This window comes from Hipposideros armiger, unplaced genomic scaffold (assembly GCF_001890085.2).
Source record: "Hipposideros armiger isolate ML-2016 unplaced genomic scaffold, ASM189008v1 scaffold_610, whole genome shotgun sequence".
In the NCBI taxonomy this organism is placed as follows: Eukaryota; Metazoa; Chordata; class Mammalia; order Chiroptera; family Hipposideridae; genus Hipposideros; species Hipposideros armiger.
Genome location: NW_017731960.1, coordinates 903,986 through 918,313, shown reverse-complemented (window position 1 = coordinate 918,313; position 14,328 = coordinate 903,986). Strand labels below are relative to the sequence as shown.

At 39.0% G+C, this 14,328-nt stretch overlaps 1 protein-coding gene across 1 annotated transcript in view; it reads left to right on the top strand.

The window, feature by feature from the left end:
• AMN1 (antagonist of mitotic exit network 1 homolog) overlaps window positions 1–14,328 on the top strand; it is a 57,027-nt gene that overhangs the window by 18,113 nt on the left and 24,586 nt on the right. Inside the window, exon 2 of the mRNA XM_019624964.1 lies at window positions 1,753–1,885. Coding sequence (XP_019480509.1) covers window positions 1,753–1,885 — 133 coding nt within the window. The remainder of the gene's footprint in view (window positions 1–1,752; window positions 1,886–14,328) is intronic.

The window sequence follows — 14,328 nt, the reverse complement described above, 5'->3', positions numbered from 1 at the left end:
GGTATGTGGAATGAAGTGGGCGGGCATCGGGAGGCCACTATGGCACGGGGCAAGCACTATGGGCAGTCTATCTGAAGTGTACCTGGCATATAAGACGACCCCCCACTTGGAGGCATATTTTTCAGGACCAAAAAATCGTCTTATACGCCGGCAAATACGGTACACTAAGTTAGTGCAAAGAATTAAACTAATGGAAGGGGGAAGGATAAGAGAGGGAAAGACCGAGGCAACCAAAAGAGGAAAAGAAAAAATAAAGATTGTCCTAAAAAAGAAATTCAAATTTATGCCCACATTTATTCATAAATGTAAAATTATGTACGAATGTATGTGGGTATATTTGTAAGCAGAAATTAAATAAGATTTATATTTATTTGTTTAAAGTGTGAGTTTCTCAGATAGTTGGAATTTCAGGCCACATATGAGATATGTTGGTTATATGTGTCTTGGGTACAATTCTGGCACTAAGTTTGCTATTTCTGTGATTTGTACTATTTGTGGAATCTTTGTGGTTATAGTTCTTTCTCTAGTGATTCCCCTATCTGCATAGTTTTTAAGAAAAATAATGAAAACAAGATTGATAGATTAACAGATAAAACTTGTCAATTAGTAGTGCCTAGTTTAATGTTTATTTAGGAATATATGGCTGAAATCGTGTGTCTTAGAAATTAGAGAGACTAACTTAAAAAAAACAATTTTTTTTTGTCATTTAGAATGCATTTTAGAAAATAAGGTATGCTGAGAAAAAAGTTTAAAAATCACAGCAGTTAAAAATTACTCTTCTAGTGGATGGAGGTAGTCTCACAGACACAGAGGAAGAACTGAGGGTTGTTAGTTGGGAGGGGGTGGGGATGAAAGAGAAGGGGAAGGGATGAGACAATACAAATTGGCAATTACAATATGGCCTCAGGGATAGAAAAAGACAGTCTGAGGAATATAATCAATAATGTTGTAAATATTTCTTAGGGGGCCAGATGGACTCATGTCCTGTTGGGGAGACCACTTCATAGTCGGTGTAGAGGCCTGACCACCGCACTGTATTTCTGAAGCTGATGTTGAATAATATTGTGTGTCAACTATAATTATATATACATATAGTCTCGGGACATGGAATAGAGAGCAGGAATGGAATCAATGGAATTGTAATAGATAAGCATGATATCGGCGGGGAGGGCAACAGAGGGGCGAGGGGGGTTGTTACTTTGTGAGGGTGAAAAGGATAATTATTGCATTGTTCTGTACACCTGAAACTAACAATAAAAAAAAAAATGAGCAGGGGGTGGCAATATAAACTCCAGTTTTCTAGGTTACTTTTCCAAGGTAATGGGTTTTTTTATGAATATATTTATGTATTTGCTTTAAGAATAATATTTATTATTATCATTATTATTTAATTAGATGCAATAATTTAGAAAATTACCCCATTCTTCTATCTATGCAATAATTTAAAGTAAAGCATTCTTAAAGTAATTAGAAATTGCCTTATTGAATACTCAAGTAATCAGAGAGTGCTTAATCATTCTAAATAAATGTATCATTTAGAATAAAAAAAAATCGCTCTTCTCAGAGGAAGAGCAACTTGTAAATAACTGAGTCCAGACTAAGCTTTTGAATCTTACAAAGTTTAAGTTGTAAATATTAGTATAAATGTACATCCTCTTTATGAAAGGGCTAAGTACTAACAAACAGCATTAAACAAATATTAAGAATCAGTTCTGGTACAGTATAATTTACTATATCGTATTTGTATTTCAGATGCCTTTGGTGCTTCATGAAGAATATTTCCAGATATATCACAGACATTAAGCCTTTGCCTCCCAACATAAAAGATAGACTGATTAAAATAATGAGCCTGCAGGGACAGATAACAGATTCAAATATAAGTGAGGTAAGAGTATGTACAACTGTAAAGCAAGCATATTTTACTGTTTGGATATGGTTTCAGATTTCTGGAGCAATGGTATATAGTAGGATTAGTAATAATTTTAAAATATAATAAAGCATCAGGGTTCTTTTTTTCTCCAAGTAACCAAAATGTTCATGTGTAGTAGTTCCTAAAAAAAATCTACCATTCTTTCATTTACTTCCTTTGTCTTCATAGTACTATACCCTTGATCTTCATGTTTTCAAAAAGTTTTATACTTTTTCTTATCAATTATACCCTAATAAAACTGGAAAAAATGAAAATGAAAATGCAGGGTAAATAAACAAGTGGCAAAAAAAAAAGAAGACCCACAGTAAGAAATATGTGTTATATCAGGACTCTAGTACAAAAGGCACACACACTTACGTGTAACAATACAGCAGGTCCTCGAATAACATCATTGTGTTATAATGTTGATGAGGTGCCTTAGGAACTTAACTCTTGTTTGTATCAATTAGCCTGTGGTAAAATTGGTTTCGTTATATGTTGTTTGGCTTAAAGTCACAGAATCTGTTGACAATTTTAAGTGAGGACTCACTACTGTGTGCAGTACACTTGGATATTCTCTATTTTATTCTGTCTTATTTCCTTTAAAAATGTTGATCACAGCCTACTAAATTGATTGTATCCATTCATGGATGACAATCAGCACTTAAAAGTCACTCTTTTAAACTCTTCTCATTCTTCTGTATTCCTCACATTCCTACTAATTTATTCTTACTCCCCTTCCCTACAGCTAAGCTAAAATTGGGTATTCTATAAGGCAGTAAATATAGTAAGAGTCTCCAACCTGAATTAAAACCCTAGCTTTGCCACTGTTTCTGACATTGAGCCTCAGTTCTCTTAACTGTAAAACGGGTTTGTAGCCATCGTCACTGTCAGCAGAGACTTGAACTACAGTTGTTCCCCCCTTGTCTGGGGGGGATATGTTCTAACACCTCCAGTGGATGTCTGAAACTATGAATAGTATTGAACACTATATATACTATGTTTTTTTCCTATACATACATACCTATTCACTTCAAGGAAGCACTTTATGTCTTCTCTTTGGCATATCTGAATTATCAGCACCACTGCTCTTATGCTTTGGGGCCATTATTAAGTAAAATAGGGTTATGTGAACACAAGCACTGCAATACCATTGTTGGGAGCCATTTGAGAAGTAGTGAGAATACAAGCTGACTGCAAGTTGAGAATGGCAGGTGGCTGCAGACCCCCATGTTCTGTGTACTTAGAAAAAAGCTATAAAACTTCATGTTGGGTGAACAGCAGAAGGGGAACTGCTGGAAAAACATGTAACCCAGCAACGCCCCGTTCATCTCCTGTGCCATGGAAAAGCAGAAGTTCCTGAACTGAAACCACCAGACCCTCAGATGTCACTGTCTATGGGCTTATGAACTTGGGGACTTTCCACCATGGACTTGCTGACAGTTGCTATTTGCCTCAGTTTAACCTACCTTAAAATATATCATTAGTCTGTGCTGTGTAATTATATAAATTGTTGCTAAGAGATTATCTCCCTTCCAAACCCTTACGTCAGGGACATTGGTTTCTCATTCCCCAAAACCCCCTACCAAATCCCCTATGCTTAGCTAAGGGAATCGTTCCCGACAAAAGAGGATATTGCTCTCTATATAACCAGTACACATTTAATAAACGTTGTTACTCTCTGCCTTCAGCAGTTCGTGAACCTCCTAATCCCAACTTTGGTGTCTGTGCCATCTCTTTCTTTTCTCAATTCCTCACATTAACCAGTCCTGTTCAGGGACTGTTTGGTGGGCTCCTAGCCTGATCACCCAGGTGCTCCGGCTGTCGAGCTGGTTCTCGACATACCATGACAGTCAATCTGATCACTTAGATGGCTACTAAGTGACTAATGGGCAGGTCGCATTATACAGTGTGGATACACTGGACAAAGGGATGATTCGTGTCCCTGGCAGGATGGAGCAGGACAGTGTGAGATTTCATCATACTACTCAGAATGGTGCACAATTTAAAACTTATGAATTGTTTATTTCTGGAATTTTCCATTTAATATTTTGGGATCATGGTTGACCATAGGTACCTGAAACTGAAAATTGAAATCACAGGTAAGGGAGGCTATTGTATAATTGCTGTCTTTACCACACATTCTGTCCAAAGCCAGTGATCCAAAGGAAGCAAACTGATGCTAGCACTCCAGCATGTGACTATCCCTGTGACTTCACATTGTAATTGTGCTTCAGGGTGTCTTAGTGTTTCTTCTACATTAACCTGATGTGCCATTAATGTTTTATTTTCTTCATGTTAGCTTGCATTTGAATATAGACATTTTAGTGTTGTAGTCTGCTTGGCTCTGTGGAGGTAGAATAATATTTCTAGGTTCTTACTGTTGATGGTTCTGTGGATGTATATAATTTATGCGTGTCTCACAGAAGAAACATTATACAGAAAATTGGTGAGTTCCCTATCCAACTATCCCCATTTTGTTCTGTCCTTTTAGTCTGTATTTCAATGATTTAAATTTTTGTTTTATGGCAATCTTTACTATTCATTTAAACCTGATATTACCAGAATAGAAATGGGCTACGGGGATGAATGAGATAGAAAAAAACACAAGTATGATTTGCCTTGGTGCTTTCCCTCTAATCCCCATCCTTAAAAGAGTGCTGCTTATAAAAGTACAGTAATACCTCAGTTTGTCAGCATAATTCATTCCGGAAACAAACTACTCGTATTGCAAGACATCGCTCATTTACCAAGTTAAAATGTATTATTAGGTTGGTGCAAACGTAATAGCGGTGTTTGCCATTACTTTTGCACCAACCTAATAGAAATGTTTGCTCATCTTGTAGAACACTTGCAAGCCAAGTTACTCACAATCCAAGGTTTTACTATATTCAAAAAGCCAGATCTAACATCTGTTGCAAAGCTACACATCTTTGGAAAGCTCTTTTTGTAATATTTCCTAAATCTTTTTATAGTCTCTGAATGGAGAAGGCCTTTTTTGACGTGACACTGTGAAAGAAAAACAGCAAAATGGAGTTGATAATGTCAAGAAAGCAACCTAAAATGGAGCCAGGAGCCTCCAGGAAGCTGAGCTAACACACCCCCTCCATATGAAATTGAACTTTTCAAGTGGGCTAAACCACAAATGGCTGCATCCTGATACAGTTCCTGGAACTGGGTCTGCATCACTGAAATCTCTATTAAGAGATAAATTTTTCACCTATCAATAGACATAAGCAATCAATCAATCATGTATATATAGCACAATGTAAGTCGGCTTGCCAACACCAATCACAGCTCTTTCAAAACAACTTGTGTAACCCATTTGCAAGCCCCCCTTTTCCAGTTTTTAGAAACTCTCTGTCTTTCTTTTCCCCTCCAAACCCAGTTGGGTTTCTGCCTAAATCTGTGTGTCCACAATTGCAATTCCTAAAGACCCCAAATAAAGCTTCTGTTTGCTTTGCAGTTCTTGATCAAAATTGATTGATATTACATGGTGTCAGAGGAGTGGGATCCAGAGTGACTTGCCTCCACTTCCGGTGCCTCCATTGGTTTGAGTAAGGTACCAACAAGAGTCTATTGCACTCTATCATCTTCCCTTCCCAGTGGTCCCAGATTATTGTGGTAAGTCCTCCTGGAACTGAACCTCCCACCTTGGTTGAGGTTCAGGCTCTATTTGGGCATCCTCTGTTGCCAGCTTTTTTGTCTACAGAACTTAAAACGCCTGTGTGGTGAGTAATTACTCTTTTGAAAAATAAGACGTTCACTTTCTAAAGGAATGGCTGCTGAACAGCCACCTTCTGGAACTTGTGCTGGACCTATGTACAAAAATTACAGGCCCTCCTGTCTTGCAAATTTCTATCTTGCTGGACCATAATTACTCAGGACAGTTTACAGTTAAACTAGCCAACTAGGGCTCTTTTGGAATCCCTAATTTAGTCTATCTCCACAGTCAATTGGAAGAAGGCTACAAAACTAAGCAACCTTATAGGAAGCATATTTTAATTGACATTTTGAGGCCTCCAAATCTATAAGTGATTCAAAAACTACTTCACTCAAAAACACAAATCCTAAATTAACCAAAGCAAATTCTGAGTTATCTCAGAGGCTTACTAAATTTGAGAAACTTCTAAATGTTCATCTGATGTCTGCTTATCTACACCTTCTGCTCCTTTGCTTCCTGCCTTTCCTCTCCCTCTTTAGCCTTCACTCACTGAACTCCTTCTTATAATATGAACTTGAGGCTCCATTAGACACCCCCTACTCTTCCTACCCCATTTAAAGTCAAGCCATTGAATGAGCCTAGCCCAGGATAAGAGCCCCTTATTTCTTATATCTCATTCACTAAAGCTGAACTCCGTGCCATTGCTAAGTATTTCCCTAATCCCAAAGAGGACCCCATTGGGTTTGCTAGAGAATTTATGCTCACTATCCAAACATATGAGCCAGGATTCTCTGACCTCTATCAGCTTATCCACATGCTAGTAGAAGGACATGCTAGAGAATGGATAGACAAGGTGAGATGGAAAGACTATTAACGACTTCTTCCGTAGAGGACAAAAAGCTATGAACGAAGTCTCAAAGCTGGCTAAACTGCTTCATGAAAAGATACCTGAGGCTTTCCCTTGGGTTACTGATTGGAAGGAAATTCTAAAACATGTTAAAAAACCTGATGAAATTGTTTTTAATTATTATGATAGATTTGGAAAAGTTTTTAAACACTAGTCCAGTGTAGATGAACTCAGTGATGACACCTCAGCGCTTTTTAATTCATCTTTTGTTGAGGGTCTACAAGACAAACTTGAATAACACCTTAAAAAAATTACAACCTACTTGGGCCACCATGCACACCCATGATTTAGGAAACTATGCCAATCAACTCTCCTGAGCTATCTAAAAAGATACCAAAACAGAAGCTACATAAGCCCTAAATTCCCAAATTCAGTCAACACAAGTAATGAATAAACCTACCATCTATAACAATTGATGGCTAAATCCACCTCTCAGGATCCCGAAGGCAAGCCACCATTTAAAGGGTTTTGTAATTATTGCAAAAAAAAGCCTGGGTATTGAGGAAAAGATTGTTTAGAGCTCAGAAGGCAATTACAAGGCCAACAGCCTCCTGTGTCTCCCCCTTAGGGATTCAACCAAAGTTTTCTCATTAGTGAGTTTGCGCCAAGGATCAAAAAGGGAACCTCCCCATGTTCCTAACTAATTCCTTAGGAAAGATTGATCTATTAGGAATGCGATAACTACAGACCTGTTGAATATTGGAGCCCCCTTATCGGTTCTTAGCCCCACCAGCTTCCATTTCTCTTCCTTGGAGTACTGAAACCATACAAATGGTAGGAGTTTCCAAACAACACATAACTGTCTCCAAATCTCTTCTGATTCCTTTTCATCTTGGACCTTTTCAAGAAACCCATCAATTTTTTTTAGTTCCCTCTGCCTCTATTCATCTCCTAGGATGAGACTGTCTTGAAGTACAAACCCATGTTTTCTTCTCTCAAAAGGGGGAAGTATGCTTACACCTTGAGCTTTTTAAAAAAAATATTTTTATTGGGGAATTGGGGGAGGGAACAGTGTTGGGGAATTGGGAAAGGGGAACAGACAAGTTGCTGTCCTTTTGTTCTTCAGTCTAGTTGTGGAGGACATTGCTTCACTGGCCCATGTTGGTATTGTGATCATTGCGCTCTTCCCGGGTGAGGCAGTCGGTCCCTGGCCATTGGACAGCCGCTCACGGCGGCTCACAGCAGCTCACAAAAGCACACGCCAGCTGCCGGCCAGCCCTACTGCAGCCTACACCTTCGCTGGTGACTCACAGCAGCCCAGGTCCAGGTCGAGGTATTGTTCACCATCTTAGCTGTAGAGGGCGCAGCATCACTGGCCCTCTATGTGGGATCCGAACCGGGGCCCTCTTTCTCAGAGCTGGCATCCCAAGGCAACTCTTAACCAACGCGCCACTCAGCCGGCCCACATCTTGAGCTTTTAACTAATGACCTCCAGGAGAGACTTGTCTATGGACTCATCCATAACTATTCCCATTTTTTTGATCACCCTTAATTGACCCAAACTCTCTTTTTTATTCCATTTCAAATGAACACTGGTCAAATAATGCCACCAACATCGTGAAATGTGCATTCATTCCACACCAGCAATGAAAATTCAGATTGACAAAAATAAACCTCTGCCCGACATCCATCAATACCCTCTAAAGGCAGAGGCCATTCAAGGAATCAAAACTTTCATTGAGGAACATCTCAGACAAGACCTCATCTTTCCTTGCATGAGCCCATGTAATACTCCTGTCTTTCCTGTTAAAACAAAAAAACAACCTTCAGGAGGGGATGGAGATTTGTTCAAGAGTTAAGAGCCATAAATAATGTGCCTAGGCACTCAGTTGGGCCTAACTCTCATACCTTACTCTCAACCATATCACCAAATAGTAAATTCTCTTCAGTTATAGCTCTTTGTAGTGTTAGTTAGGTTTTTTTTGTTTTTTTTTTAGCATTCCTGTTGATCCTGAAAGCTAATTTTTATGTGCTTTCACATGGGAAGGACAATATACTTGGACAGTAATGCCTCAGAGCTGCACTGAAAGTCTGATTTACTTTTCCCAAATTTTAAAGGCAGATATGTAATTCACTTACCAGTCCACCCTTTTACTCTATGTGGATGACCTCCTTCTCTGCTCACCCTCTGAAGCATCCCTTGAATATAACCTTCACTTCCTTTGAAAACTAGGAAAAAGAGCTATAAGGTATCTAAAAAGAAACTGTAATTCTGTAAAACTCCCTTTTTTTTGGACCCTTTGAGGTGTGGCAAATGGACTTTATTTAGTTGCCCCCTCCTCAAGGGTATCAATGTGTGTTAGTAACGATTTGTATGTTTCTCATCGGGTGGAAGCACTCCCATGCTGCAGAGCCACAGTCTCAGCAATATGTAGACTACTCCTAGGAAAAATCTCCCCCCCCTTGGAGAATCCTGTCAGAGCTCCATTGCGACCAAAGGAACTCCTTTCAAAGGACAAATTATATAATGTGTTGGTAAGATCTGGCTGATTTTGCAATATTTCCATTGTGTTTATTATCTCTAGTTTTCTGGCCTTGTAGAATGGACTAATAGGATAATCAAAACTCAAAATGGCAAAACTTGTAGAGACTTTTAATCTGCCTTGGCATAAGGCTCTTCCCTTGGTATTGCTCAACCTAAGATCTACTCCCTTCTGCAAACATAGACTGTCTCCCTTTGAAATCATTACCGGAAGACCGATGAGATCAAGGAATGTATGAACTGCACTGTTGAAAGGAGACCTCCTGCTCTACTGTAAAGAACTTACAAGGGTCCTTAAGACTAACTCACAGCTCAGAGAGCAATCTTTCCATAGCATGCTCCCAGGAGATAGACAATATCATGATCTCCAACCCAGAGATTATGTCTGTTGGAAATGCCATCTCGGGCCATATCAGGTATTACTAGCTAATCCTTGTGCCACTAAACTTAAGGGTATTGACTTATGGATTCATGTTTCTCATTTAAAAAGGACACCCACACCTGAGTGGTCATCTCAGCTTATTGAAGATCTTAAGCTGAAAATCTCTAAACAACTCAAGACCACCACTAGAATTTTGCTTCCTGGATTGAAGCGGACGACACCTGATGTAGACAGCTCTCCCAAGACCCTGGACCAGGCCAGTCATACATGAGTCCACCCAGCAACCCTTATATTTGGTCTTCCCTTTGACACCTTTGTTTCATTTACTGAATCTGTTGCTATCATTACCTAATTTTTGTCTGAACAAAACTCTTGAGAAAACAACCTTCCTTGTCTTTGCTCTTTAGTCCAATTTCAAGATGAATATACTCAGATTCTCACGTCTTCTTACTGCAATGACTACCCTATTTGCCCTTCAGCACCCTTTTACTCCCACTATCCAACCATTATCCAACAGTGCCAACTTAACTGACTGTTTGATATGCACCCATACTCTTGATGAACCAGAATTAGTGACTTGGCCCCTAAACCTTGAAAGCTTACAAAACCTAACTGGACATATGGAACATGCAGCCTTCCTATAGCCAAATCTATCTGTAAGGTCACTCCAACCCATAAATACAATCTGGACTTTTTTATAATCCATCTGTTTTTTGTTTGTTTGTTTGTTTGTTTGTTTGTTTTTAGCTGAGCCATCCTGCCACCTGTTGGCAGCTCAGCGGCTGCTCAGCGGCTGCTCAGCTCGGGCTGGGACTTGAACCGCTGTTGCTCAGAGCTCAAACTCTTGAGCGAGCTCTTAACCAACTGAGCCACTCAGCCGGCCCTATAATCTATCTGTTTTGAAAATATAAATAGTTCAGGCAGAATCTTGGGTTTTGGCTCTTGAAAAATGTATAACTACACTCTTGTATAATTCAGATGACCCTGAGTTCACACCTCAATGGGCCTTAAGTGACTACAATGTAACTTCTTTTTTTTTAAAAGATTTTTATTGGGGAATTGGGGGATGGAAACAGCGCTGGGGAATTGGGGAAGGGGAACAGCCAAGTTGCTGTCCTTTTGTTCTTCAGTCTAGTTGTGGAGGACATTGCTACACTGGCCCAAGTTGGCGCCATCATTGCGCTCTTCCCGGGCGAGGCACATCAGTCGCTGGCTTCTGGACGGCTGCTCACTGCAGCTGCTGGCCGCTCACTCTGGATGCTGGCTACACATGGTAGCCCATGGTAACCCACTGCCACAGGGGCTGCAGCCTACCCATCCCCGACAACTCTTGGCAGCCCAGCTCCAGGTTGAGCTGTTGTTCAGCATCTTAGCTGTAGAGGGCAGTGTCACTGGCCCTCTGGCGTCCCAAGCCAGCTCTTAACCATCGCGCCACTCAGCCGGCCCTACAATGTTACTTCTTATAATGCCTCTCTAATATGGTGAAATTCAGGAAATAACACCATTCAATCCTAAAAAGCAGATGTCCTCCTTATCTTGAATACTACTTGGGGACTAGATAAAAAATCTGGTATTTGGTGGAAAATAAATGAAATTTATCTCTTAGGTAACACCAGCCTCCAAACTTGGAATAACCAAACCCATGCTAATCTTTCAATTCTGACCCAAATATATAGAAACCACAAGTCCTCCTTTAATCACTCTCATGTTAATTCATATGATGAATTTAATATCTGCATTGATGACTATTATGATCATCCAGTATATGGAGCACATGAAATCCCTGCCTCAGAAATAGGACTTTATACTTCCCCCAGAGTCTGGGTTGAAGGGCCTAATTACATGCTCTCACTTGAGAGTAATGGGTATTTCTTATGTGGGACCCACATATATGTCACCTTGCCAACCTGATGGTAAAGTGGATATGGTATTGTTATGTTACTACCTGATGCTGTCACCAGAAAGACTCCCTTCCTCTGCCATTATCCCCAATCCAGGCTCTTTTGTGCATAAGCTTCAAAACAAAACAAAAATGGAACTGGGATTTCAGGTATGGTCTTTTCAGTCCACTTTCCACTTGAAACCAATAGATAAGCAAGGCTTTGGACATACCTTTTCTAGAGCTTTCCTTCCTTGGCTTGGAATAGCTGAATTAGAAAAGTCTAACAGAAATCTTTCTATTCTTGTAGCACAATCATAGAATGCTACTGTAACTGCCCTTGAAGAACAACAAGAAATGATGACAGTCTGGCTGAGGTAGTACTACAAACCCAGAGCTCTGTGTTAGCCCCCCAACAATGCTTACTTGTGCGCTATTGGGAGAAGAATGTTGTTTCTATGTCAGCATATCAGGTCAACTGATACAACAGTTTGAGGTTCTGAAATAAACTATAAAATCCTTGACTAAGCAGAGCATTACCCTATAAATTGGGATTAGATAGACTTATTTAGCTGGCTGCCTACAGGAGTAGGGACCTGGCTTTGTTCTGTATTACAGGCCATGATCATATTGGTTTTTGTGCTTCTACTGTTTGGTACCTTAATTAAGTGTCTTACTAGGTACTTCAACCAACGACTGATAGCCACTGCCAGAATAATGGTAGCCCAGTGCCAAGATATGTTACCATGAATAAATCTGACCGAGACAACCTCTACTAAAGAGCTTTTGATCTGAGGACTATGTGACTTAACTCTGCTTCCGACAAGCCTCCTTGTTGCTCAGATATTGCCATAAACTCTCCTTTTGTACACTCAGAAAACTGCTTTCCCTCCTATGTGGGGCATGGCATACCAGGAATGAGCCTGCCTGGTGATGGGGATCAATGTTGCTTTTTCATTGATGGTCCAGACTTGCTTCCTAATGATTGATCATCGAAGCTTTCTAAGGAAAGATCTTGATAAAAAGGGGGAACTATGAAAGAAAAACAGCAAAATGGAGTTGATACTGTCAAGAAAGCAATCTAAAATAGAGGAAACTGAGCCAACACACCCCTTCCATGTAAAACTGAATTTTTGAACTGGACTAAACTACAATGGCTGCATCTTGATACAGTTCCTGGAACTGGCTCTGCATGACTGAACTCCCTATTAAGAAATAAAATTTTCACCTAGCAATAGACATAAGCAACACTCAGGTATAGCATAGTGTAAGTTGGCTTGCCAATTCAATACCAGTCACAGCTCTTTCAAAACAACTTGTGTAAACCCTTCGGAAGCCCCCCTTTTTCTGTCTTTATAAACTCTGTCTCTTTCTTTCCCCCTTGGGTTTCTATCCAAGTTTGTAGCTCCAGAGTTATAATTCCTAAGGACCCTCAATAAAGCTGTTAGCAGTTCTTGGTCAAAATTAATTGACAACACCAAAGTTAGAAACCAAGACAAAAAAAGACTAGTGTATTTGATTACATCAAAATATGAGCTGCTTAAGCGCTCGCTCAAGAGTGCAAGCTCTGAGCAACAAGGTCGCCGTTTTTATTCCCAGCCTGAGCTGAGCTGCCAACAGGTGGCAGGATGGCTCAGCTAAATAAATAAATAAATAAAATAAAAAATATGAGCTTCTTTATGGCAAGAAGAAAAAGAAGCAAAGTCAAGTAACAAACCAGGAAAAATATTTGCAATATGTATGAAATTCTACATGTTTTTTATCTTTACAATTTGAAGAATCTCCACAAACCAATAAGAAAAAACAAATACTGAAATACAAGAATCATGAAATACTCAAAGGAAAGAAATATAAACCACCATTAACATATAAAAGGATGTTTAACCTCATTAGAAATAAAATTCACAATTTGTCCTTCAGCTTGGCAGAGACTTAAAAAATAATAATAATCAGTATTGTCAGAGTGTGGGGAACTGTCACTTATTCCCTACTGATGAGAGTGGAAATTGATTTTTTAAAAAAAACCTTTTAGGAGGACAGTTTGGTATTAACTATCAAAAGTCCTAAAATTTTGTTGATCATTAACTCAATAATTTTACTTCTGGTATTTTTTTCCAGTTTTATTGAGATATATTTGACATATAACATTGTGTAAGTTTAAAGTGTAAAACATACGTGATGATTTCATACATGTATTGCGAGATGATTACCACAGTAGGATTAGTTAGCACCTCACATAATTACCATTTATTACTGGTATTAATCTCAAGAAAATCTGGAAAATACAAAAGTATGCTCATTATAATGCCATTTATAATAATAGAAATAGTTGACAGTTATATACAGCATATATTATAAGTAAGGCACCTTTATTTCTCACAAAATATCCCCATTTTAATAATGAGGATAGTGAGGCACAAAAGAAAACAAACAAAAAAACAGAGCTTTATCACACCCATAGGTTTCAAACTCAGGCGGTCTGCCTCCAGAATACATGTTCTTAATCACTATACTATATTGCCTCCTAAATCAGCCTAAATGTTCAATTTGTTTGCCAATGTAGAATGCATTTAATAAGTTATGGTGCATGCATAAAATGGAATAATATGCAACAACAATAAATTATTTTTGTAAAAAGTGCTCATCTGACAAGTATACATGATCTGATCCCTCTTCAAAGGGTTTTTTTTAAACCTCAAAAAACATCAAAGCTAGTATGTTTTTCTTTGAGTGTTGGTATTACGGACAATTTTAATTATAATGGTTAAAAACACATGGCCCTTTGGAATTAAAAAGACCTGGTTTCCAATCCTAGCTCGGCTCCTTTTTTGGCTGTATTGCTTTGTGTTGCTGTTTAAGCTCCGGGTGCCCTCAATCCCTCATTTATAAAATGGCGGTGACCAGTCTCTCAGGGTTATGTGTATGCACGTGTGTGTATGCATGTGTGGGAATGAGAGAGAGAGAGAGAGAGAGAGAGAGAGAACTAAAGGCCATAATAATGTACATAACACTTAGTACCCCTCATGGTAAGTACCCAATAAATACAGATCATTATTATCATTTTTATAATTTTTCTGTTTGAATGTTTTACAATAATAATAGTAC